Source organism: Rhipicephalus sanguineus, chromosome 9 (genome assembly GCF_013339695.2).
Source record: "Rhipicephalus sanguineus isolate Rsan-2018 chromosome 9, BIME_Rsan_1.4, whole genome shotgun sequence".
Lineage (NCBI taxonomy): Eukaryota > Metazoa > Arthropoda > Arachnida > Ixodida > Ixodidae > Rhipicephalus > Rhipicephalus sanguineus.
In genome coordinates this window covers 37174635-37201425 of record NC_051184.2, presented here as the reverse complement: position 1 = coordinate 37201425, position 26791 = coordinate 37174635, and the positions used below count along the sequence as shown (strand labels likewise).

General features: G+C 47.1%; 2 protein-coding genes across 2 annotated transcripts; both read left to right on the top strand.

Moving 5' to 3' along the window:
• Positions 1-484: 484 nt before the first annotated feature.
• On the top strand, positions 485-21650 carry LOC119404999 (sodium- and chloride-dependent glycine transporter 2). Its single transcript, XM_049419411.1, has 13 exons — positions 485-686; positions 1918-2049; positions 2250-2454; positions 3524-3667; positions 5948-6080; positions 8453-8587; positions 16471-16574; positions 18381-18505; positions 18950-19062; positions 19912-20040; positions 20827-20926; positions 21475-21575; positions 21642-21650. Exons 1-13 carry the CDS (start codon positions 485-487, stop codon positions 21648-21650), a joined length of 1632 nt encoding a protein of 543 aa, XP_049275368.1.
• A 1067-nt stretch (positions 21651-22717) lies between these two features.
• LOC125759744 (uncharacterized) lies at positions 22718-24471 on the top strand. The gene is made up of 2 exons (XM_049418837.1): positions 22718-22872; positions 23963-24471. Exons 1-2 carry the CDS (start codon positions 22738-22740, stop codon positions 24374-24376), a joined length of 549 nt encoding a protein of 182 aa, XP_049274794.1. The 5' UTR covers positions 22718-22737; the 3' UTR covers positions 24377-24471.
• The last annotated feature ends 2320 nt before the right edge of the window (positions 24472-26791 follow it).

Genomic DNA, 26791 nt, shown 5'->3' with positions numbered 1-26791 from the left:
ATATATATATATATATATATATATATATATATATATATATATATATATATATATATATATATATATATATATATATATATATATATACTTATACATACGAGGTGCATGACGGCGGCGGCAAAAACCAGCCGAGACTGTCCATATAATTGCTATCGCAATAAAAGGGAGGTGAATCTCGCCTTCCATTCGAGGCAAATGCATAAAGGACCGTGTAACTTTTTGGAACAACGATGGACACAATTGGCCGGCGCGTCTATTATCATCGGTATCAGCTTTCAATGGTCTGTGACGCGTGGAGCGTGCGTTGAAAGAAGACGAAGAAGAACGCAACGCGGTTCGCGGAGTCGGGCTCCGCGAGACAGAAGAAGCGTTCGACTGCGGTTGCGGCAGGGCTGACCGGCATCAGCTGCGGGCCACCGGGGTCGCCGGTAAAGGCGGAGGTCGAGGCACGGCACGTCGAGACTTGGGGCCCGGAAGAAAGGCAATGGCGGAGCGGGTGTCGCCAGCGGAGCCTGCCAAGCCGGAGGAGGAGGCTGTGGCACCACACGAAGACGAGGCCGCCGGCGGCGAGCCGGAACGCCAGAAATGGTCCAACAAGGTGGAGTTCATCCTCTCCTGCATCGGCATGTCCGTGGGCCTGGGCAACATCTGGCGATTCCCGTACATGGCCTACGCCAACGGTGGAGGTGAGACCCCGCGACCGAAGTTTCTTCATTTTGCACATATGAAGTTGTTTTCTCAGAACTGGCCCGCCGACACAACACTGGCTTTTTGCTCATTAATAACGGGGAAAGCTGGGCTAGTTGGTGCTGATGCATTTGCTGTGGCATAGTTGCCAGCGCACAAAAAACGACTAAGAGAAAAAAAAGGTTGAGACAGGACAGAACGCTAGACTTAACTGAGCAGTTGAACTCTAGCACTCTGTTATAGACAACTTCATTCGCATAAAGACAGTGGCTAGTGCCCTTAACTCTTCATACGGCGCAAAAGAATTCACATATGTTAGCGAAGTGCATCTTGGCCAGAAAAAAAATGTGTTCTTTAGTCTGGAAGATATCAATCATTATACGCTTACTAGGACAACCACTTTATCGTCACCGCTTTGTAAGCAAAAATAAATTTCTCATAGAGGTTTGCTGGAGCTGTGCATCTTGACGTTGGGTCTGAGAAGGTCAATAGCGCGGTTCAGTCAAGACGTTCCAACTACAACCAAAATGTGAAACTTTAAAAAAATTGGAGACAAATAACAGTGCTTTCGGCACCTGACGTACACAACGGCCACCTCTGGCCAGCTGCAAACAGTCTGACCACTATCGCTGGCTAGAATCAAACCCTGCCGTTTAACGTGTTTCCATAAACTTCAACTTCAACTTCAACTTCATTGGCTTGTATGTAATCGGCGGAGGTCGAACAAGGAACGTCTATGGCGCAAGACGGCTCGTCTTCATCAGGTTACGCAGAAGTATGGAGGATCCAACTGCTCAACTCGTTTCAAACAACTAATTCAATTGGAACGTACGTTTCGGCAAGGAAACTTGTCTTCGTAAGTCTTGTCCTTGACGAAGACGAGTCCTCTTGCAGACCCGTTAGGTTTAAATATATTCCTTCTTTGAACACGCTAGGATCAATTCAAGCTTTTTTGACCTCTTTTCAGCGACATATACTCACTGTGGTGGTCACTTCTACTTAACCATTGGCATATCATTTGCCCTATGTAACGCAGTCTCTAAAGAATGTTTCCAAGTTACATCTTGGCTGATTCAACCTGTCACCAATCCGCGTATTGGCACCGTTTTTAAACATTTGTTGTCGACGTCCTCGATGTAGACTAGAGTGACACTCCCCACTTTGCATACTAGGTAATAATAAATAGAACGAAAGGCAATGTATTGTTCATCAACGCGTCTTAACATCCAGCCGCCTTCCTGATTCCCTACACCATCCTGATGATTACCGTCGGCAAGCCCATGTACTACCTCGAGCTCGTGCTGGGACAGTTCCAGAGCCTGGGGCAGACGCACGCCTTCAACTGCTTCCCGCTCTGCAAAGGTGGGTCGCTCTTGCACCCCCCCCTCCTCGTTTTCCTTGCCCCCACGCACTGAGGCACTTACGATGAGAACGCGATGCAAATGCGAGGTATTAGAGAGGAGTGGCTACCCCTCCCTTCCACCTGTGCACACGCCTGTGCGTGCAGTCACGCTGATCCTCTTTACCTGCAAGTTCGCTGTCCCTTGACCCTCCAATCGCAGGCATAGGGGTGTGCATGACGTACGCGTGCTTCTTCGTGTGCCTGTACTTCAACGTGCTGCTCGCGTACGCTCTGGTGTACATGGTGCATTCGTTCAAGTCGCCGCTTCCCTGGAGCAAGTGCGATCCCGAATGGGCCGACAGCAACTGCTTCGTCCGGGACACCGACATCAGCTGCCGGACCATAGCACACGATCTCTACCGAGTGTGAGTAGGATCTACGAGCGCACTTGGAGTAGTTTTCAATAGCTATATGTTTGCGTTCTAAAGCTGTGAACGATAGTGAAAATGTTTCTTCTGAGCAGACTACTTTCAACTCGCTTAAAGGTGTTCTGAGCTACTCTTCGAAGTAATCAGTGAATGAAGTCAGAATCGGAGTTTATTGCCTTACGAATAGATTGCCGCATAAACTTCTCGAATTCGTGAAGAGCGGAGTTACAGGGGATTTTTCGCACGCTTTAAGCGCTCTCTTCCCTCGTCCCGACGAGCGCGATGGAAGCTATACAGGGAGTGATGGCCCGGGGGAAAGATGTTGCATCAGCGCGCGTCATTACATTTAGCACGCGAGATGAAACGCGATCACCCTCCCCCGTTGCGATTCCTGTGCGCGAGTATGGTTCACTGTGTAATGTTAGCAGACTATGCAGCACGGCGGCACCCCGTGGCAAGACGCGCTGCTCATCCAGAGGCCGCTCTTGATTCATGTCGGTCATTGACCAATAGTATGATGTCTGCTGTTGGACGTCAAACTGCAGGCGCCGGCAGCTCCGAAGAGAGTGAGCACAGGCCTCTGTATGAACAAAGGGTGCATGATAAAATGGCAACCTCGCGCTCCGCATCTAAACTCCCCTTACCGCGGACGACTGCGAGATTATTCTGAGCTGTTCATAGCAGTGTCTGCTATCCGCAAGATGTTATTTTCTCACCAAGCCCGAGGGGTGGTTCATCAACCCTTTAATGGACGTTGACATTTCGACAGCTTATAAGAAGTGTACGTGGGTACCATATTGCGCATGCGTAGTGCAATTTCGGACTCGGGCGACGTAAGATAGGCTTATGTTTTAACAGCATTCTCAAGCCGTGGAGCACGCCTTAACGAAAGGTTGCGCGTTGTCCGACTACTGAAGTCTCTTTTAAGCGGACATGGCATAAGGTGCCGATCCAAAAGCTTTATATAAGCATGGCGGCCATCGACTTGTATGCCGCATACTTACCTGGCTATGTTGGGATGCTATACATTGGGCTTCTATTAAACTGTGTTTCTTTCCTTTTGCAGGTTCGGCACACTTAACGAGAAGACAAACGATACGGTGGTCTTGCACCACAAGGAGATCGAGTTCTACGTGCCCCGAGATGTCTACGTGAACCTGACGCGTGGCTGCACCAACGCCACGCAAACGGCGGCCGAGCAGTTCTTCTAGTGAGTCACCATTGTCGCTGCGGCTGATGTCACCACCAGAAGGATTCTTATCTTCAGTGAACACTATAATAGCCATGGCAGTACCTGCAAGCCGACGTTTGATGCTAGGACAGTCAACAAACCTTTGGATTCGCACATACACAGGTCAACGCTCATGCAACAACTGGTTGAGAACATGCACAAAAAATTATTCGCCTTCACTCTTCCTAATAATACCCGAAGAATATAGTGTACATTTGATGGCTTTTAGTCACTAGCAGGCGGCAGAAACAAGCATGAGCATTTGACTCCACAAGATGCCGTAATTGGCTTTAATAGCAGGCAGAAAGTTTTATAACACAATGAATTTAAATTTTCTTGTTGAGTCTTAGACACAGGCTGTCATTGTTCTCCGCCATTAATTTCGTCAGATATGGCGTGGCAACTCCGTCACAAATGACGTCAGCCAATGCTAGCTGAAGTCGTTTTGTGGCAACGAACTCGCTTTTTTTTTTTGTCTTAAAGGGGCACTGACACCTTTTATTTCGAAGGCGAGTTTACTCTGCCATACAAATCCCCTGTATGCAGAGACGGCTCTGAGCAAGTGTGAAGCTCAGAAAATGCTGATGAGATATTTTAATTTGATATTAAAGTCAATTTTTCCACGGCGCACCCACCGACATCGACACTAGCTTGACGTCAGGCTACAGTACTAATTCTGGTGACTTCACGCAGCAGTCTGGCTAGTTGTGATCACCTCAGGTACCAAAACTTCCAAGATGGCCGCTTGTGCGTCACCAAAACATTCAAATGGCCGCTTGTGCGTCACCAACGGAGCCACGGTGCGGAGCGGCCGTGGAAACGTTACTATATATTGTGCGAGCACGTGACGAGAAGCTCATACCGTGTTGTGACGTCAGGGTACAGTAGGAACCGAAACTAGCTTTTAAAAACATACTGCAATTGCTTTTTCAGGGTGCACTCGCGCTTAGCACTACCTTTTCTAGGCTCTTGAGGGCTTGGCCTTTCGTTTGACGCAAAAAAACAACTGAAAACTTTCGTGTCAGTACCCCTTTAAAGGGCCCCTAACCCACTCCGAGTCCAAAGACGAGGGAGTAATTTCTCGCATTCACTACCGTTCCTACAAGCGTTATCTCCTCCTCGCCACTTATGTCTTCATAAAGCACGTGTACAATGTCAATACTTAGCTTTGAGCCTATCAGGATTTCGCGCTTGTCGGCTACACGCTGTTACCAACCGCTTGCTCAGTCGGAAACACGAAATGAAGTGAGATCAGTCGATCGAGCACTCTAATCATGCGAAACAAGGATGAACAGGTGGGCGACTGTATGGCAAAGCAGATTAGGAGACAATTCACAACTGATATTTCTCGTATGTGGACTAATCGAGAGTATGCTCACTGATGACATCACGTGAATCACCGTTCAGTGCGCCAGAAGGACGAGAAACTTCGAGAGAATAACGAGCTCGTTTTTTTTTTCTTTTTTGAATTTTCAGAGGCTCTTTAGGAGCCCTTTAACAACAGTGGTGTTCTTTGTAATCGCGACGTTTCCTTTCTTGAAAACACTTCCGGTTCTGAGCCCACTGACATCGTAAAATACAACAGCCCGCCGAAGACATTGTCACCAAATTTGTCCATTTGGAACCGCGTACTTTGCACGGTTTTGAGTTTATCTGGCAGTGTGTTTCAATGTTCTGTTAATATTTTTTTAAGCTTTAGACGTGTGGGATGAAATATTGTGAGTGAAACGAGAAGACGGAAGGGGCCACCTTGCACGCTTCGGGCACTTTGAAACAGTGCGTGGTCACGGGTTGCATAAAAAGGATAATCGACAACCACTCGTTTGTAGGCAATTATCAATTATCATTTGACAATTACCCATTTCATAGCCTTTCCGTCATATTGCGAGATTCCGCAGAACTTTTTTGCAATATTCTGTGTCCATCTGCTTCGAGTTTTTTCTATAATTCTCTCTCGCACTGCCACTTGCTTGAATCCTGGTTAGCTCAATCGCTACAGCGACCACCCCAGAAAGTCATTGGTCGCGGGTTCTATCCCCAAACCGAGGCGAATTTCTCGTCAGCAACGAAGAGTTCCCTTCTGTGAAATCACTATGGATTTCCTTGTGGTCTCGTGCTACTAATGAGTGGTTGTCAACTGTACCTTTCAGAACCTTTCCGCCACCTTGCGGGATTTCGCAGAACTGATTTGCAATATAGGTTATATTAAGTTGCCCAGAAGCATGTCTGTTCGCTTTCATTTTGGCTTGCATTTCGCAGCAATAACGTGCTGAACATCAGCAGCGGCATTGACGAGCCGGGCAGGATAAAGGTTGACCTCACGGTCAGCCTCTTCATCGCCTGGATCTTCGTCTGCGTCGCCCTGCTCAAGGGAATCAAAACGTCAGGAAAGGTGCGCGCCTCAGATCAGAAGGAAGCCTCTTTTTATATATATTCATACTTCGAGTACCTGCCTTGAACTTTTGCATATGCGTCTTGACCGGCAGTTCATGACCGGGCGTGCCCCAATGTGTCCGAACCGTTGAGTGATTACTACAACGACTGGTGTGTTTAGTTTGCTACAACAAACGAGAACAAAGAGCAAACGACGTCATTAATGCCGCGGGAATCCCTATCGCAGACCTGATAACTGCGAGTGATGAACATATGTTGTCGAGATTGAAAGAACGAGGCTGCTAACCCGAAAGTTGTGGCTTCGATCCCGGCCGCGGCGGTCGCATTTGGATGGAGGTGTAATTCTATGGGCACCGTGCATACGTTAGGAGCCGCCCCAGTCGCGCGCTGCCTCCTGCGCCAAAGCGGCCACGGCAGCAGATTTGGCGGGATATGGGAGCAGACGACGCACGCAGCGGCAAGCCACTGCGCCGTGCTTTGGTGCTTCGCTTGAGGCGTCTTCTTTCCCTTTTGCTTGCCAGACCTCGTGTGTCCTCAGGCGAACGCGGCAACATAAAATGCATGAGCTGAGGGAAGCAACGGAGGTGACGAGCTCGTTGAGCGAAACTGCGCATGCGTAACGCGGGCCGCCTCGCTCACTAAGCAATCACAACTTATCTCCCTCGGGCTAACGCGGCAGCGAACTCAGCGGCAGCTTGAAACTGGCGATACCATCAATTGCACTGTTACGGCCGCTGAATAAAAAAACGCTTTCCATTTGTGTGAACTTGTAGCGCGCAGGAAATATCGATCGATTGTGTGCTGGGTGCGCCTCTTGGCATTTCCTACAATGTGCCTGCTGCATATTCTGCTGTACGGCCCGGGTGTCCAATTAGAACCATCGTTACTGTAGTGCAATGTAGCATCCATGAATTCTCACTCGCAAAGAAAAAAAAAATACCCCATCTATTCACAAAACTTCATTTGCCGTCGAACGAGTGCGATCCACCGTTCATGCCGATTCCGTTCATATTCTCTGAATGGAAACCGGTAAAAACGCGTGCCCGGAGAATTCCTGTAGCTGTTATTGCACCCAACAACGCAACAATTATTCCTGGAGTTCGGCATTCCTACAAACAGCGCAACCGACACAAAACGAACTGCCCGCGAAAATACCTCGCGACGTAACAGCGGGAGCGTGGAGCGAGCAGGGGTGCAAGCGCGAAGCGATGTTTTATGCTATATAACTCTTATCGTTCACCACCTGCGGCCGGCTGATCGCGTTGATAACGCGGACGGACCGTCGCTCTGGTCACTTGTCAAGCGCGAAAATCACGAAAAGTATAGCCATCGTAAAAGGCATAGTTCCTCGACTTCACCCCATTGCGAGCGCGTCAGAGCATCCCGCCAAATCTGCGCTTCTTGCCGCTAGGGACGCCGAGCGGAGTTACGTCTGCACGGAGCCTATAGAGGCCCTGGTATTGTGCGATATCAGTGCACGTTAAAGAACGCCAGATGGTCGAAATTTCCGGAGACATGCACTACGGCGTGCCTCGTAATCATATATATCGTAGTTTTGGCACGTAAAACCGCAGATATTGAAAGATGTGGCCGTGTCGTTACGACAGGACGTTAGACTTACAACCGAGCGCCTAAGGGACGCAAAGCTCTCTATTGGTGCCGTCGCGCGCGTGCGATTTTTGGGCAGTCGTGGCCTGAACGGCAGCGCAATACACAATTGCACTATAACTCTCAGAAATAACGCCTATTTTCTCGTGCTAAAAGTATTCTATTATCGCTTAGGGATTGAAACTTACTAGAGAGGAATCGGGCGAACGACGGTTAGGTCAAGAAAAAAAGACTGCATATATGGCACGTAATGTGTTATTCCTTTAGTTCTGTGTTGAAAATGTCATTAATGTCTTTACGTAGGTATTACCTCTTTTCGGTCCTCCCTGTTAGGCTTCTTCTTTCGAATTTGAGCATTTTCCATGCGCAGTTGCCGCATCACGCAAGCGGCTTCTTCAGAACGACCATTGAAATTCAGCCATCACACCTAAGGCAGTCTTCTTAGGCCACTACCGCCCACATTGTCTAAGTGGACATAAAGACGTCCTTACGCTCTTCTGCCCTTACATTCATTTCCGGTCTTTACTTCCGGTCTTAATTCACTTTCGGTTTACAATTTCGATGCCTTAATTCGCATCCGGTTCCTAATAAAATGTGAAAACAGTAACATAAAACAAGAAATGAATTAAATGTGAAAAGTGCAGTACAACGCGTCAACTTCAAAAAGACTTTTAAAACGCGATATTATCTTTAATCTCTCGCGATCATTGCAGTGATTGAGTCCTAGTAAGAATTTTGCTTCCTAATTTTCGTCTCGTACAGATCGTGTACATCACCGCTCCCGCCCCATTCGTCATTCTAACCGTGCTGTTGGTCCGAGGAGTCACCCTACCGGGAGCGGGCACGGGCATCGCCTACCTGTTCATCCCACAATGGGAGAAGATACTATCCGGCCTCGTAAGTTACCCGTATCTTATTAGTGGCACGAGCAAAGAGTGACACTACAGTTTCTCTTCTGAGCACTTCCTGTGGAGCACTTCCGCTTTTTCGAATATTCAGAAAGTGCCTTGTAAAAAATGAGAGGTACGAAATCTATCGTGCCGGTTCAAGTTAAGAGTTATATTGGTTACACATGATGTCGAAGCATACGTTTACTCAAGATAAGGGCCAATTAACTGTCAGGATCATTAATGAAAACTTATTGAATGAGTTGGAATCGTTGCGGCACCTGGCGGAGCAGATCCCATTCACGCGCTTCTTTCTGCGTAGCCTCTGAGATCCGCTCCGGGAGTGCAGTGAAACGCAATGTTAACCCAGGGGATACACCTGGGAACATGAATAGAGTGACCTAGAGTAGGGGAATAGGGGGATTGTCCAAGGAGCCACGCGAATGCATGGGAGGAGCGAGAGCCTTTTGCGGTGAACTGCCGCGACGCTGCCGTGCCGGACCCGTGGACTTGCTCCGCGGCGGAAGACGCGCCAAAGCGGCGAGCGTCTGCTAGGCACCTGATATTTTGGCCACTATTAGCCAAAATTGTGGGAATTTAATAATGCAGAGACTCATCGCACAGAGAACGCGTTTGGGCGTTGTGAAACGGGAATTTTTTATATTTCCTTTCAGCTGCTTTGTCACCGCGATGGTCTACACTTACGCGGCTGTTTGAGGACCGCATTCTGCGCGCACTTCATCGTGCGAGACGGCGCTTAATTTACTTTCGTGTGGAATGACGAACGTAAACTTGCTGCAGGAGAGACTAAAATGGAGTTAACCAGGAGAACGTAGCAGATATGCACGAATAGTAAATGGCTACACAGCCTATAGCTCATGCTGACGCGCTTGCACCCTTCATATCCTTTCTTTTATTACGTGCGCTCGATTTGTTTTACCAGGCTGCCTCCCGCGCTCTGCTGTTTCAAGCCTTTTCATGCGAAGCCGAATGTGTCCGTCAGCGTGGCCGCGGTACCAAAAGTAAAAAATTACTCGCGTAACTCGCGTCTCGTTCACTTGGTATACAGGAAAATTGGCGTGGAGAGGCACGAATGTATGCCTATCATGACCGATAGGTCATGGCATCATTTACTTGACATGATTGCCATTTGCGTAACGACTAACAATAATAATATGCCGTGTGGCGCGCAAATCAACTTTCGTCGGCCAGAAATAATTCTGACGAGTGGTCTGACGAGTTGTCTTCGTCAGGTGATAAAAACGTGGTGGTCATCAATATCGGTGTCAACGTGTAAGACTTACCCATACATTTTGAAGAACTGACCGCATAGGTAAAATGTATGCGCAAAAACAAAAACAAAAAACATAAAAAAATTGGGGGACGCTTAAGCTTCGCCTTTAAGAGTTGAACGCGATAGCAATATCCTGCCCCTAGGGCGCACTTCGAACACTACGAGTGTTTACCAGAATGCGCGCAATAAGGTGTGTGCCTTATGTAATGGGTAGCATGCTTTAAACCAGGAGCAATTATGCGCGAGAACCTTTTTCGACGCTGCGATGCACCCACTACGGGGTCTTAAGGGAATACGCGCAGTAATGTGTGTGCTTTTTGTAATGGGTGGCTGTCTGTAAACCACCAAGTCGTTATGATATTGACGTGGTGTGACGCTCGATGGCAATGTACACTTGTACCACGCAATATTACTGCAATATTGCATCTCGTACTGTGACACCGGTATACAGGACGCGTATTTTTGGGAAGCATCAAAGTTACTTTCAGTGGATCTCCAAGCAGAGGCGTGGCTGTGTGGTAGAACACCTGCTTGCCACGCAGACGGCCTGGGTTCGATGCTCACTCGGACCCAACATTTTTATTATTTATTTTATTTGCAGCTTTTTCGATTTTTCGGTCACGGACAAGATGATGATTTTTCGCTCACAACCAACGGTGCCGACGCCGACGGCGGAATTTCTGCGATACGAGCTCTTTAACGCTATCGCGTTAAAACGCCAGGCCTGCGCTGAAACCGCAGCACAGTCAAAGCGAAAGCTGGAAGAGCGGCATTTCTAGAGCCCGTTGTAAGCTCTCTTGGGGCTACAATACAAGTCATTCTGCGGAGAAGCGAGGCGCCAGCTACACGTCTGTAGGCATTATGTGCACTTTGTTGACGCGACGACTGATGACGATGAAGAATTATGGCTCAGCCCTTTGTAATGGGTTGGAAGCTTTAAACGGCCCACCAGTTATGTAATTTGCATTGGGTTACGCCCGGTCGCTATTTCCCTCTCCCGTCATGCTGTATAACATACGTTGACGTGGGAGAGAGAAGGGGGGGGGGGGGCGAAGAACCTTACTGAGACCCCGAGTAAATGGATCCTGCGCTTATGGGCTTCCTTGGCAACCAATACAAGTGCACTTGCGAGGAACCCACTACGCTATAAATCATTGTAATTTTACTGAGACCCCGAGGAAATGGATCATGCGCTTATGGGCTTCCTTGGCAACCAATATAAGTGCACTTGTGAGGAACCCACTACGCTCTAAATCATTGTAATTTTACTGAGACCCCGAGGAAATGGATCATGCGCTTATGGGCTTCCTTGGCAACCAATACAAGGGCACTTGCGAGGAACCCACTACGCTATAAATCATTGTAATTTTTGGAGAAGTAGGCAGCAGGCACTGTGCCATTTTTCGTCATTCTACGCAGAGCCGTGGTACCTGCTAAACGCATGTAAGGCATTATGCGCGCTTTGTTGATGCTGTGCCTGATGACGACGAAGAATTATGGCAGAACCCTTTGTAATGGGTTTGAAGCATTCAACAACCTACTCGTTGCGCAATTCGCATTGTGTGACGCCTGGTTACAAAATTCGCGCTGTGCGACGCTTGGTGCTTATTTTACTCTTCTACCACGCTATATTGCATATGCTAATGTGGTTCCTTCCCGACATGAAGCCTGTATAGGACCTTTTTGCAAAGCAGTTTCAAGCACCGGCATGGCTCAGAGGTTGAATACTGGGCTCCCACGCAGAGGGCCCAGGTTCGAACCACGGTCCATCCTGGAATTTTTTTCTTATTCTTTTTTTTCTTATTTCGAGCGATACTGGTTACGGACACCGGCGGCGGCGGCGGCAGCGGCGGCGGCGGCGGCGGCGGCGGACAACTACGGCGCCAAAAACGGCCGGTGAAATGATCTCATAACAGCTTTCGCTGTAAAAAACATGGTCCCTTTGCAATTCGCCTGAGACGACTCGGAAACGAAAGCCATCTTCTTTTTCGTCGGTCGATGCATTGATCCTCCCCCGCCCCTCTCCGAAAGCTTTCTGCACATAACGTGGTTTCGGACTGCCCACAGGATCGAAGGCATTGCAAGCTTTCTGCACCTCACCTGATTTTACATTGCCTCCATGATCGGTCCCAGATTACGGAGGCAATGCAAAGTGACCATATGATGTGAAGACGTCATTATATGACGTCACGTTGAGTGACGCCACAATGACGTCATAGTGACGTCACAAATTTTGTCTATCTGTGACGTTATGGTGACGTCATGGCGTGATATTGTGCATCACTCGTGTTGGTGACGCCGGACGCCGACGATCAATTTTCGTGTTTGATGAGGCATCTAAAGCTTCTGGCTTTATAAAGAACAAGAAAAACCAAAGTGAATGAAATTGTAACCGTGCAACATCGTGTATGCCTCACTTCATGTTATGAGATATCGCCCGAAAACAAACGTGATTCTCACCTCAGAGCAGCTGATTGCACGCGTCTGCGGGACAAAAGAGGCTTGCTTTACCCATCTAGTCTTCTCTTTATATTTATTAAAGAGATGACCAGGCACGCTGTTTAAGTACTTCGGAGCTTCAGCACGAAAGCGTGGTGGACGCTATATATTGAGCTCATCAGGAAAAAATTTGCAGTGGCTTCAAAGGTTCAGCTGATTATTCTTAACTTTCCGATTGTCTAGCATTATTAGCCTTCTTCCGTTCATTCTTCGTACGCTGAACCGCTAATTGCCAGGCAACTACTTCGGGATCCGATGAGATAAGCTTCTCGGCTCTTCTGCGCCATCGAGCAGCATTTGCGCTCTCCTTCTCCATGGCGTTACCCGCCTGCAAACGCCAGTCAGAGGCGCTATCAAGCGGCCCCAGCGCAGTGTCAGACGGTGATTGCACAGCGAAGGCGAATAGCTGCGCGCGCGCCGGCGCCACTGTGTCTATGGCTACGACGTCACTCCTCTCGAATGCGGCGCAGACCAGCGGCGGCGAGCCGCGCGCGGCGGTGTCGGAGAGCGCGTCAGATGCCAGCTTCGGTGACCCACTGTGCGACATCTCTGATCCTCGCGCATGCGCAGCACGGCTCATGACCCTCCACGCGAAATCGGCTCCAGCTAGGCAAGTGTAGCTAACGCTACAAAAGCGGGAAATGGCGGTCGGGTGCCCTGTTGACGCGCACTCAATTGCCCCGGAAACAATTGCATTTTATGTAACTACTCGTCCACATCTTTTTGTATGGTCTCTGAACCGCGCGAACGCTAACCTCCGAGAACCGTGAAAACGTCTGAAGTTGAGAATGAGTTGTTTGAAACTGTTTTCTTTTCGTATGGTGAAGGCTTGCAGCAATGTACGCCTATCGCGCGAACGTTTCATACTGATATATATATATATATATATACATATATATATATATATATATATATATATATATATATATATATATATATATATATATATATATATATAATCGCACGTTGCATTTTTTCAGGCTAGGTAGATTAGAGGTATCTGTATTTGACCAATTTTTTTCTGAAGTGATTGAGAGATTACACTTTCATATTTGTAAATTTCTTACCGTATTTTCGTTCAGGCAGCTATTTAACTTGTACGGCAAGACTGGGTGTATTTGTAAATTTATTTCATGATTTCTGGATATTTGTAAAGCATTTCCTATATTACGCCTTTTATGCAAAAACTTGTGGAATAAGGTTAGTTTACCTGGCATCGCTTTTCTTTCAAATGTTTGCGCACGGTGAGCCTTGTTGTACGCTACCTCAGAAGAAAAAATAAGCCAACAGCATTTCGGTCGTATGACCGTCTCTACTCTTTCGTTTGTTTCCCTTACGTCTTCCCGGTGTGCTTTGTCCATAATAAAGTACCAAAGGAGACTAACAAATTACCGAATAAAGCAGTGTACATATGGCTAGCAAACCACTGGAGACCATGAGTAAAAAGCTCGTAGTGTGAAGAGGTCACTGCGTGTAAGTATTTCAGCTGACTGCGCGTGTAGTTTGCTTTTTTTATTACTCTTAATTCTTGCATGGCTGATGTTATTCCCGATTGCCCGTGAGAACAATCTTTTTTTTTTCGTTCTTTCCTTGTGCATGTTCGTTTTGCGCATCATTACGCACGCACCAACGTTCTCGAACTCGTGAAACAAGGTGCTGCGCAAAGTAAACACGGACAAGGAAGTGAACGAAGACTGCGCCCGTCCTCGTTCACTTCCTTGTCCGTGTTTACTTTGCGCAGCACCTTGTTTCATGATGTACGACCGACTCGCCCAGCAACATGCATTATTGTTCTCGAACTCTATCACCGGAACTAGGCCGCGCTGATGCCGTTGGACACACGGTTATTTTGCATTCTGTTCTTGCCCCAGCACTAACACAACGCTTAAAGAGGGATAAGCTCCGCTCCGCACCGCATTTTAAAAATTAAGTAGACTTCAAGTGCCCTGTGTGGAAACTCAGCGCAAAGAATATATATTAAAAAGAATACATACATATTAAAAAATTTTGAGACACACCTCCTAACTCTTGATATTTTTGTAGATTTCAGCAAAGCATTCGACTGCTTAAATCACGACGTTCTTTTTGCGAAATTAGAGCACTATGGTGTACGTGGACACGCCCTTAACCTAATAAAGCCATACCTGGGCTCACGGTCTCAATACGTAGTCGTTAACCATTACGCCTCAGAGATTCTAAGTATTTCGAATGGCGTCTCTCAGGGTAGCATTTTGGGGCCACTGCTATTCAATGTATATATATATAAATGATGTTCCTAACAACAGCACTCATGCGAAATACATTATATATGCAGACGAAACCAGCCTATTTTTTTCTTCCAATCATATACAACACTTAGCAGAAATCGCAAACGACGCACTCTCATCACTTGCCATGTGGTCATCAGTTAACTTTTTGAAAGTAAACAAACAGAAAACGAAAGCAGTACTTTTCTTTCTTAAAAGAAAACAAGTATTTCTACGGCCCTCCTTATACCTAGGCGATACTGTGAGCAATACAATGTCATGGGATGCACATGTTAATAATCTTTCTTCAACACTCTCTAGAATCATAGGAATCACTTCGCGTAGCAGATATATTTTTCCAACCAAAGCTAAGCTTGCTTTGTACTATGAATTTTTTTATTCCCACATAAGCTATTGCCTGCTAGTTTGGGGCAATACAACGTTGTCAAACATACTAAAACTACAAATCCTGCAAAATAAAATGCTCCTCGCAATTGTAAATGGGTCCTATTATTCGGCCACTAAGCATATCTTCCTACATTATAATATGTACGTACCTGTAAACAAATTATTCGACTACAGATTAGCATGTTTTATAAAACAATGACTAGAAAAAAATGATTCCTTTTTTTCTAAAATTGTTCCACTTACGTTTCGCCACTCATCATATGACACCAGAGTACAAAGTAGTTACGTATTACCAAAGTGTAGAACAAATTATGGTTTTTCTATGTTGAGTTATACTGTGCGAAAGTTCTTGAATACCTCATTTTATGACTGCCTAAATACTATGTCTCTTTCTGCTATTCGCAACAGCATTATTCGGCAATCTGTGCCACCGTAATATCAAATGTTTTCATGTCTTCATATACTGTATCAATCTGTGTTATTGTTTTACATTCACAGTACTGTTGCCAATTGTGACACATAGGTCTTTTTGTCAATTTTATTATTTTTTATTAGTAATATTTTTTGTTTCTTTATTTTTTTGCAGATGCACGAATACTTACACGATCTCTCTGTACAGTGGTTTCTGCTTTGTGCCTACTGCTGACATGTAAGGATGGCCAGGCTCGTCAAGCGGCGTAAAATTCGCTGCTTTTTTCTCGCCATCCCTAGTTTGTATGTACAAACTCAAATAAAGATTTAATTTGATCTTGAAAGGCTACAGCGCGCAGCAGACGCCCCTCCATTACGCGCGCTTCCCGAGCGCGGAAAGTCCACGGTTCCTAAAGCAGCGGCGCGGCGCGGCAGTTCACCGCAAAAGGCCCACGCGGGAGCCGGCGCTTTGGACACTTCCCATATTCCAGGTCACTCTAACATGAATGCTCAGGTGCGAGTGCCACTCAAACCTCCTTGGTGCCACTACCGGACACTTATATCGAGAATTAGGGTCACCTCCAATTTTTTCTCTCCCTCTCCCTAAGCAGTCTGGCGCTATTGTAGACACTATCAAATCCGCATTTTTCACGGCGCCCCCGCGCATGCGCTCTCCCCTAGCGGAAATGTCGCGAAACGTCTCGTCATCTTCGAGGCATTACTTCTGGCAATACCGGTTGTCCCGGCCCCTACCGAACCCCTACCAAAATGGCAGAGGGCAGCACAGGAAAATGAAAGAGGCGGATTCCGCCATATTGCTATATTTCGTAATGGCGGTATTTCAAGCCAATCGCAGAGGCCGTAGCAGCCCTCTGGACCAATCAGAGTTGACAAATGGCGCAATTTGACAAGATGGTGGAATTTGACAGTGTCCAGAATAGCACGGCAGAATTCCACCGCGGGTGGTTTGGCAAGAATGGGAGCAGCCGTAACTTGAAGCTGCGATTGCTGCATGCCGGACTTCTGATATCGCAGGTATGGCAGCAGGCGTGCCAGCAGATTTTCTACTCGCTCGGTGCCTCGATGGGCACCATCATATGCATGGCCAGCTTCAACGACTTCCGAAACGACCTCCGCCGGTGAGCAACGCCGCATCGTCGAATGGCATTGTTAGCTCGCTGTTTCATGCTTACAGTTCATTTTTATATTAACAAAGGAGGACGATTAGCGTTCATCTATTACAAATATGCAAGTTTAGATTCACCAACGAGGATAACGAAAATTGATCGCATCCAGTGATTCAAGTACGCAGGAAAATGCCCGGTTTGTTATTCTTACCCAACCACTTGACAAATAAACCGACCGTACCACGTCCTACTATACTCAAGAAAGTTCCCGTTAGATGAACACGCCACACCATCAGCTCGAGCCAATTTTTGCAAGAACGAAAACTTTCAGTTGTTTTTTTTTACGCGGACCGTTTTTGAGTAGAACAGTCTCACTGAGGTCTTCTTCCAGTCCTCTAGCTTTGTCAAATATTTAGAAAAACTTTTATTGAGTGAATAATGTACGTACATGTACAACATTTTCGTTAGTCGGCGTTTGTGGTGTCCTGACATTTTCCTTTATATTCGTTCAATCTTGTGTTCTACCACTGTTGTGTTACATTATATTTATATCCCTTGTATTGCCCCTCTTGCATGGGCCAAAAATTATGGCCTGCACTATAATGAAAAAAATAAATAAATAAAATGCGCCATGTTGTAATGAGTCGCGAATCTGGCACCGGAACAATGACATGGTTGAAAGAGGTAACCCTGAAATTCCGTCAGATGCAATCATTTTCTTCGGCCTTCGCAAATTATAGGGGCAGAGAACCCTCATTGCAACAGCGTTCACCGTAATCTCCTCCTGCTCCTGCGATATCTGCGGAATATCGACATTATCAGCATGATGGTTACGGGGCATGTTTTGAGCGCTTAGGTAAATCGATTTGCGTTAGTGCTGGTCTGTGGTCGTCCCCGCTGCCCCCTTTTTATAGCTGCATCAAGCTCGTGCACTCCGGATAGATGCTGACTGCCCACGTAAACGCATGGCCGTGTATTTTCACGTGCGTGTTCTTCGATAGTGACAGCCAGAACAGTGGATACAAAACAAACATCACCGCCCTCCCCTGCCAAAACTAACGTCGGTAGCAGGTGTGAATCTCCGTAATTTTCATTGAGGCAATGTTCACAGGAAGACAGATACTAACGAGGAGAGGTCCCCTTGTCTAGAACTTGCCGTACCTGATTTGATTGATTGATTGATTGATTGATTGATTGATTGATTGATTGATTGATTGATTGATTGATTGATTGATTGATTGATTGATTGATTGATTGATTGATTGATTGATTGATTGATTGATTGATTGATTGATTGATTTACTCATTACGTTATAGCACCTGCCATCGGTTCCTTTATACGCCTATAGACATGTATGTGTCCTTTATGCACACGTAATCGTTTCAATGTACGACGTTCTTTAGGAATTACAGGCCAGGCACTGTCGAGCTTCGGAACGCCCCTTTCCGATAGGGCATCGCGGCTTATGCCATGTCAGGGTCATAACTAAGGGGAGATTAGGGGGCCCTGACACCCCCAAATTTTTTCGTGCCCTTGTTTTTTGAGTGTCACTTAAATGTATGCACGCCTTGACAGTGAGCACGAGTTAACAAAAACTGTTTAACTAATTTAAAACAATTCGTTTACAGAATTTTCTATTAGATGTAAGCGGTATGATTGATTCATGCACGAAAATGAGCCAGTCTAAACCTTTCTAAGTGGTAACCGTTCTGAATGCAAACACCACCGCAAAGAAATTCCCGGTTACGGCCCTGTCACTCGTGAAGTGGCTTCGCTGCCCTCGACAAATACTAGGCCCTTTTCGTCTTCTTCCTCAGTGACATCATGATCATCACGATGGCCGATTTTTTCACGAGCATCGCGGGCGCCCTCGTTGTGTTCGCCGTGCTGGGCAACATGGCCCACAACCTGGATCTGCCCGTATCGAGCGTCGCCGAGAAAGGTCAGTCACCGGCGACGAGACTCGTCTGTACCAGTAGTCAGATCTTGTTACCAGCATAGGCGTGCACACAGGAGGGGGGGGGGGCGACCGCCCCTCCGCCGGTCACCTAAGAGGGGGTGGCGCAATATCTGCCCGATATATTGACCCCCCTCCTAGTCACCTAAGTGGGGGGGGGGGCAAAATCTGCCTCGTACATTGACTTAGTAGGGGGGGCTGCGATGAACCTTCGCCCCCCCCCCCCCCTAATGGGGAACCCTGCGCACGCCTATGGGAACCAGCACAAGAATTCAGCAAATACAGAGGAAGCTTGTCTTCAACCAGCGCTTGGGCTGAGTGTGCCTCCTTGTCCATGGTCACATTTCGCGTATGATGAAGCATCTAAGGCTTTCGCCTCAGTAACGCCTTATCGTAACGACGCCCCCTTGCTGTGCAAATTGCCTCCAGGCCACGGCCTCGCCTTCGTGGCGTACCCCGAGGCAGCCAGCTTGATACCGGGTTCCAACGTGTGGGCCTTCTCGTTCTTCCTCATGCTGCTCCTCCTCGCCGTCGACAGCCAGGTAACTCGTGCTCGAAGCGTGGCAAATGAGCTGTTAGGTTAGTTAGGTTAGTCTCTACACTGCGGAACAAAGATCTAGGCAAGATAGAGAGATGCACTTTGGAAAATCTTAATGCGACAAGAATTTCATTTTCAAACGATAAAAATGGGTGTCCAACAACGGGGACTTTAGTTGCAAATATTGCAAGACTACCGCATATAAATGTGAATGCTGGCTTTCAGTGCTTCAAATATTTTCAAGCGATTCCAGAAGAAAAGGAGCATTATACTTTTGTTCACACTACTTTGTATGCAAAAAAAAAGATATTAATTGCAAAACCTTAAGCAGTTATGTCTAAGCAGCCGCGCGCTGCACGATCTGCCCTCTGCCGTTTTTTGTTCGCGCACCAGCCACTGACGCTGACTTCCACTGTTCTCTTGGAGCATTGCAGAAGAATTGTGAAGTATGGGGAAAGGACGCTCTGGGCGACGAAGGCGCGAGTTTTGAATGACACTGAATAGATTGCTGCCGTGTAATTTGCTTAAGAATTCATGCCCACGGATGTGGAGGCACGTAGCGAAGAGGTTAGGTTAGGTTACGTTTGGTTATGTCAGGGTCTCCATGCATATCCATGCAGTAAATGTTCTGAATGAGTGTGACGTGAACAGCTCGAGTGCAGCTTTGTAGAATTCAACCAGCGGCTGTCATAAGAGGGGAGGGGGGCCCTAGGAAGCTAGGAGAACTCCAGATTTAGACGGTTACTTTCATCTATGTGGTGTCAAAGCTGCCATTGTTTTTCATGCTCTTTCTTTTCACCGCGACACACGCGCTAAATTTAACGCTTTTCTTTATTGCCCTACGCGATTCAAGTTCGCCATGTTCGAGTCGTTCTTGGTACCCCTCAAGGACGAGTTCACATTCCTTAGGAAGTACCCGGCTACGTTGTCCATCGTGACTTCGGCCGTCAGTTTCTTTCTGGGCATCTCCATGACAACGCAGGTGAGCTGACGAAGCGCTATTTTAACGGATAATGTACCGAGGGGCAACCTGCAATGTGAAACTTGCAGAGCAATTCGTATATAATATCTACATACGCTCGCAGACTTCCCCGAAAGAAAAAAGCAACTGAAACTTCCTCTCACTCTCACGCTGTATAATCAACACAGTGCAAGCAGCCCTGAAACTGGGCTGTTTTATCATAGCGTTTATCATTTTTTATCGGCATATGTCTTCTAATATGTACCCCAACTCTGACAAACCAGCGTACATCTATAAACAAGTGCGCTAGTAGTACTCGCTGTAGGGATAGTCGGTGCATGTCTTGTAACAACAGTAAATTGGCGCCAAAAACACGACCACGCAGGAAAGCAAAATAAAGATAGAAAATTGGGCGAATTGGATTACGTTCATGGTTTACAACTCAAAAGGACACGGACAAGGCTCGTGCCGGACGGCAGTCGTGTAGCCCGGTCTCCTCTTTGTAAACCATGAACACGAACACAAAGGAACACATAGGACAGGACAAGAGCTATGTCTATGTCGGGCGCTCCCATGCTCTATGCGCTCTAGACAGGATGGGTGCCCCTCACGTTCCTTTCCGTTCATAAGTTTACTACTGTTACTAGACAAGTACGCCCCGACACGCCACCGGCGCCCTGAGCGTGCATCGGTACATACAACCTTCGATTTCCTGCTGAAAACGGTTTTGGGATGTAAAACCCCAGATTGTTAATTTACTGCTCAAAACGCGCCAAGGACATCAACACGCAACCACTTTCCACGCAGGGCGGTCTGTACGTGCTCAACCTCATCGACACGTACATCGGTGGCATGATACTGCCCATGATCGCCGTCATGGAACTGTACACCGTGTGCTGGTTCTACGGTGAGATTCAACACCCCTGCGTAGCTTTTAGCTTGATAATAAGCTCTTGATAAGAATCTGGGAAAAGTTAAAGGGGCCCTGCGACACTTTTTCTGCATGGTCAGAAAACACTGCCGATCGGTAGTCGAGGCTTCTGAGAACACGCGAGCCAAACGTTATAGCGCAGCACGCGGCCTGGAATTTACAATTAATTTTCAAAGTCAGCTAGAAATAGTTTCCTCTTCTTTCAACAAATACAAAAGGCCATATACCCAAATACCATAGGTGGTATTTGGGTATATGGAAATGGGCATAGGTGGGTCATATACCCACCTATGGCCAAGCGACGATGTTATGTGATGACGTCATCATGTGACGTCTCGTTATGTAACGTCAAGATGACGTCACTACGACGACCCAGTTTTGTATATGTGACGTCGTGATGACGCCGTCACATCATTTTTTTTTTGCATCACCTTGTGTTAACGACTGTCACTTTTCGTGTTTGATGAGGCATCTAAGGCCGTCGCCTTCAAAAAAAAATTATCGCGCTCATTGCTAAATTGCAGGCCCGCAAAGGATCTCCTTGGACGTTGAGTACATGCTGGGCTCACCGCCAAGTCCCTTCATGAAATTGTGCTGGGTGGTTGTGTGCCCGATTGCATTGACGGTAAGAACAAACCGAAAGGCAACCGTGCTCTCCTGTGCCCTTGACGCGCCTCGTCTTCCTTCGCAGCTACGATAAAGCAGAACGCGAATAGAAAGGCAAGGTTAACATGTACTACTAAATCTGGCTTCTACAACAGAAAAAGGCCGCTCTTACTGTTAAAGGGGTAATCTGGAAAAGGCCAACAATTGAAAAACAAGCAGATCCTACGCGATGTTGAAATGTATAGCATCGGAAGCTTATTTGTGTTAGCAAGGTAGCAGCAGTAGCGGAAGACACTTCAGCACAGCCGCATCGCCTGCAGCTGTTAGATGTCGGCTTTGACAAGTTACACGTTGTCGTTGTCAGGAATCTTGTTGATCTGCAAGCTTTTTGTAATGCCTTGAAAGCGAGTATTACAAAAAATGTCATTAATGCAGTTGAAACAAATGAATGCGAAAGCCCAAAGGCCTTGCCTCAGTAAGAATGTTGATTAGTGGTGTATTCTCGGTGTTGCAGCACGCTTAGAAGGTACTAGCTGACACAAATTTTCCAAGGTGTTTACTCATACAAATCTCCTTTATACAGAGTCTGCTCTTCGCGAGTGTGAAGCTCAGTAAATGTTGATAAGTGCTGTATTTAGAACACAGAGAAACGATGCATCCTATGAATAAATATCATCTTTCTTATTTAATGTCCCTACGCGAGCATCGTCGTCTTCTTTCATATACAACATTTTCCCTGTTGATTTTACTACCTGATATCATTGCAACTAGCCATACTGGTGCGCAAAGTAACCAGAACTGACACTCTAGCCTGACGTCACGATATTGTCGATGTTAGGTGTGCCAGGCGAAAGTCGACTTTAATGTCAAAATAAAGTATCTTATCAGCATTCACCGATATTCACACTTGCTCACAGCCGTCTCTGTATACAGGAGAATTGTATGCCGGAGTGAACTCGGCTCCGGAAATTGCTGTCAGTGCCCCTCCAAAAATAGACATCGGAAGGTGGTGGGGTGGTTGGGGTGGATCGGTTTGTCACTTCTAAGTTCCTCCATCTTCCCGTGGCACTCTTCTGTCTCGATTAGCGTGCAGACGCAATCACTTCGAAACATATTCGAAACATATTCAACTAACGCATCTTTCTGCGCGACTCTTTCAGCTGATCGTGGCTCGCTCCGTGATGACGCACACTCGCACAGAGACCAGGGGTATCCTCTACCCTCTGTGGGCCGACATCCTCGGCGTTCTCTTCGTTGTCATCGGCCTAGCGCAAGTTCCCATTTTCGCGTTCATCTACGCCAAGAAGAAGAACTTCGTACGTGCAGTGACAGTTCACGCTTTTTTCCTGTACGCAGAAGAATGCTTGCCGTGTAAAGGAAATGTGTACACCCTACGTAGTGGTTGTGAAGCACACCGCATTTCGATAGCTCTGCTAGTGCTCCGATTATTTGTCATGTTTTGTTTGTTTTTTCACTATCCCCACCCTGTACAGCAAGCGAAGTGCTGACGACTTCTATCGCGCGAATTCCCCGATTGTGATTAATCAGATTCGGTTATCTCATTGTCAAACTTTGGGCTGCCTTAGCTAACTCATCGCTCGGCACGAAAAAAGTGGCAATATATTTTATGAAGGACAGTGAAGACGCTAGACTTATTCATTGTCTCACTATAGAATCCATCTTACAAATAAGACCCTACTGTACTTAACTGAAAACATTGTTTTTTTTTTATTCAACGACTGGATGGGGGATCTTATTTGAAATGACACCATATGGTACTTAACAAGTTGACTAAAACCATACGATGTTGATTCAATACCTTGACTGCGTAATCAATTGTAATGAATGTGCGCCTAACTGTAACATACTGGATTCAATATCTGGCTGTAAAATACCCTCGTAACTTTAAACTAGGAACCACAACGCGCGTTGTTTCTTCATGGCTAGTGGTCTTACCGGCAAAATTGAAGCCGGCGCTTGCCCACCCTTTATCTCGAAAACATGCTCTTTCCAGGTGGTGCTAGCTTAGAGATCAAGTTGTTTTTCCCTCTTTATGTAAAAGCTAGGCTAATTATCAAACAAGGGATTGTTGTTCCCAACGAAAGTAACATGTCAAGATGAGTAGTGAGGACTTGATCTCAGAATTTCGCGGTTCCTCGTAGATACCAATAACACCAAGGACCACGTCAAGCAGCATCTTTCCTGCAAAAAACAATTGATATTGAAGTTGTAGGTCGTGGCCGAAAAACGCTCCCTTTTCCTTTGTTCGATGCCGAAGTATTATCCTGCCCCTATTAAGATGGCGGCCGCGGCAGCCATCTTAGGGCGGGTGCGGCTTCACTTGTGCAACATACTTTCCGCTCCAGCAATTCTTCTAAAACCTCCTTGTCATAACCGGCCCCGCAGGACTGGGCGAAATGTCTGAAGCCGGCACACGACTGGGGTCCCGAAGATCCCGACCTCTACGTGAACTACATCCGTTTCGTCCGACGACACGGCATCGACAGGAGCGTCTCCGAGGCGTACGCCGCGCGTGTCAATGCCGAGGAAGACGTCACGATAGCTTCCTCCACTCAGGGCCTGGTCCTCAGCTCACCGGCCACCTCGCCCGGGATAGGTTCCGACGAAAGCCTGCCCTTCTCGTCCAGAACCAAGTCGGAACCACAGCGGCCTACTTCGGTTCTGAAGGACGTCTTCATCCAGGGTATGCCCGCGAAGGCCGACGTTGCCACTGAGGACGATGTCAGCGTCGTCACCAACACTGTCACGCCCAAGGTCGATCGCGCGGCCAAGAAAGAGAACGAGGACCCCAAGGCGTAGTGGAGTGTACGGCGCGAACCTTCGCGTCGAAGACGTCTCACATGCAGCGTGAGCTTCTGTCGCCCGCAGCCGCATCTTGGCGAACTGAAAGCGGGAGATGGGCTTCTATTGGAATTAAAGTACCGCGAAACTTGGCCAGCCCCTGTCTCCGTTCTAGAAGGCCACCTTCGATTTGCGCTTTCGGGTTTTCAGGTATAGCCGGTTACAACCTAAGAATATATACAAGCGCCGCCCCCAGAACTGCGGCACGCCCGCCATTCATCTGTGCAAGAAAGCCGGGCTAGGTAGTTCCGCCGCTCTAACCATGAGTACTTTTTCGCTGCTAATGTAAATAATACGCGTATTAAGAATTAAAAGTTTGTCGCCCATTCGTTTGGCTAAGCAGGGATATCGAAAACATTGCTGCAATTTGCCAGGAACTAAAAATTTTGTATATAGAAAGCCAGCGACCCGAACATGTCTGTATGGGAAGGCCACCTGCCTGAATCACGCGAGAGATGCTTGACATCACGTAAATGAGCAAAGGCAATTGGATGAGGCATTTATGCAAATTCTCTTGGTTGGGACAGCGACGACTGTGGGCGGAGCTTGCATTATTCTTAGGTTGTAAACGACTATAGTTACGAACTGGTAACTCATTCTAAGAACCGTCCAAATGCGCCACTTTGGACGCCTGGCAGCACGGCGGTGATAAAGAATTCTACCGTTTTGCGTAGAGGATTCGCTGATCGTTTGCGTACAGGCACGCCCTGGAGATGATAGCTCTTGTACGACCTTCACAAGCTGGTGGCATTTTGGTGGTCGCTTCAGCCTTCGATATGAAACAGTTGCTGTGTCAGAATCGTCACCAACATTGGCAGACCCAGGGTTGACTATGCAAAGAAAGAACAAGGACCCGAAGCAATAGAAAAGTGGACGGTGCGAAAATCTTCGCGTCGAAGACGTCTTATACATATTCGAACCGAAGATTATGCCGGAACGTGTTTCCCTGAAACCCTAAACGAATTTTGAAGCCCAACGTGTGTGCCAAATGTGGCCGCGAAGCGAGCTCGTGGCGGAGATGACCTGCGTAGGAGACCGCGCTGCCTAAGCTTGCGCGCCGTTGGGGCCTTGCGGCTCAACACGCGTTTCCCAACGGTACATGCCTCTGAACTTCTGGCGAACAGTGCCTCGATATCTACAATCGTGTTATCGGCGTTTGTTCGGATCGTTAAGTACCACTGATAATCTAGCCCCATCCCGTAGCAAGGTGATGTACTGGTACCAACCACGGCATACCGGGCCGAGTGTGCACGTCTTCTTCCTTACGGTAGGTACGGTTTATCTTTCTTCGATCGGAGAACACACCCAGTAGACCTTCAATTATTCATTACTGTGCTAGGAATTAGAAAAAACGCATTCTTCGCATATATGCCATGGTTACTGCAGAGAGACCGAGAAACGAAGAGGAAAGCCAGGCCGGCTGACCAATCATGTGCACGTTGGCTACTCTGCACAGTGAGGGGGAAAGGGGGAATAATAGATAAGGTAGAGAAAACTTTTTTGATGACCGGTCCACTGCAGGATGCAAAGTAGCAATCGCGCGCACATACGAATGCTTGGGCCAAGCTCCTAGAAACATTTCTTCCACTTTCTTCCGAAAGTGGTTTTCTGTCGTGGTGGCGCAGTTTAGCGGCGTTGTCAGTCACGATGGATGCAAGAAAAAAAACGAGTTTGGATCGGAACCGAACCCTGGCATTCTGGGTTTGTTGTTTTACGACATAGCCACCCCATGCAGCCAGGCAAGCACATGATAATAATATTTTTTTTCGTCATTATGACGACACACATTCATGATGCGCAACCAATAAAATAAATGCCTAAAGGTACGATATTTTATTTCTAAAAATGTGAATTTTCCCCTTTCCCCGCCTTTATATCTTAAAGGGACCATGAAATGGCTTTTGAAATTGTGTTAGCGTTTAGGCTACAGCATCGTCAAGTAATTCGCACCACAAATTCAGCAACTCGCCGTGTATCAAGGCAGCTACGGGCAGTTATATGTATACCCTCCTTCTCAGCAATTATCGATCCGCAAATGATTCTCAGGGCTTTACCGGTTCACTATGTTTATACAAAATCGTCAAAACCGTTTCAGGGTCCCTTTAATCTTTACATTTACATTAACCGCCGTCTTCTTGGCCGATCCTCCATAGTTTAAGGAGCAAGCAAGAAGGCAAGCAAGTCTTTCCTTGTGCAAGCTTACTTCAGGTGCCTTCCGACTCCTTAGGTTAGATTTAAGTGCACCAAACGTACTTTCGGGGCTTTGTCTCTTGGATACACTGACGGGAAGATTGCCGACGCCCTGCAGGAGTTTCTTCAAGGTTCACAGAGGTTTAGGCTATAAAATCAATCTTTACTCCTGTTTATATCTAC

What these genes read in the sequence shown, in the direction of transcription:
- LOC119404999 (XM_049419411.1), top strand. Translation starts at nt 485, where the DNA reads ATGGCGGAGCGGGTGTCGCCAGCGGAGCCTGCCAAGCCGGAGGAGGAG. An exon ending in GCATCTCCATGACAACGCAG is followed by an intron (nt 20,041 to 20,826) that starts GTGAGCTGACGA and finishes CTTTCCACGCAG; the next exon opens with GGCGGTCTGTACGTGCTCAA. An exon ending in CACCGTGTGCTGGTTCTACG is followed by an intron (nt 20,927 to 21,474) that starts GTGAGATTCAAC and finishes GCTAAATTGCAG; the next exon opens with GCCCGCAAAGGATCTCCTTG.
- LOC125759744 (XM_049418837.1), top strand. Translation starts at nt 22,738, where the DNA reads ATGACGCACACTCGCACAGAGACCAGGGGTATCCTCTACCCTCTGTGG. An exon ending in ACGCCAAGAAGAAGAACTTC is followed by an intron (nt 22,873 to 23,962) that starts GTACGTGCAGTG and finishes CCGGCCCCGCAG; the next exon opens with GACTGGGCGAAATGTCTGAA.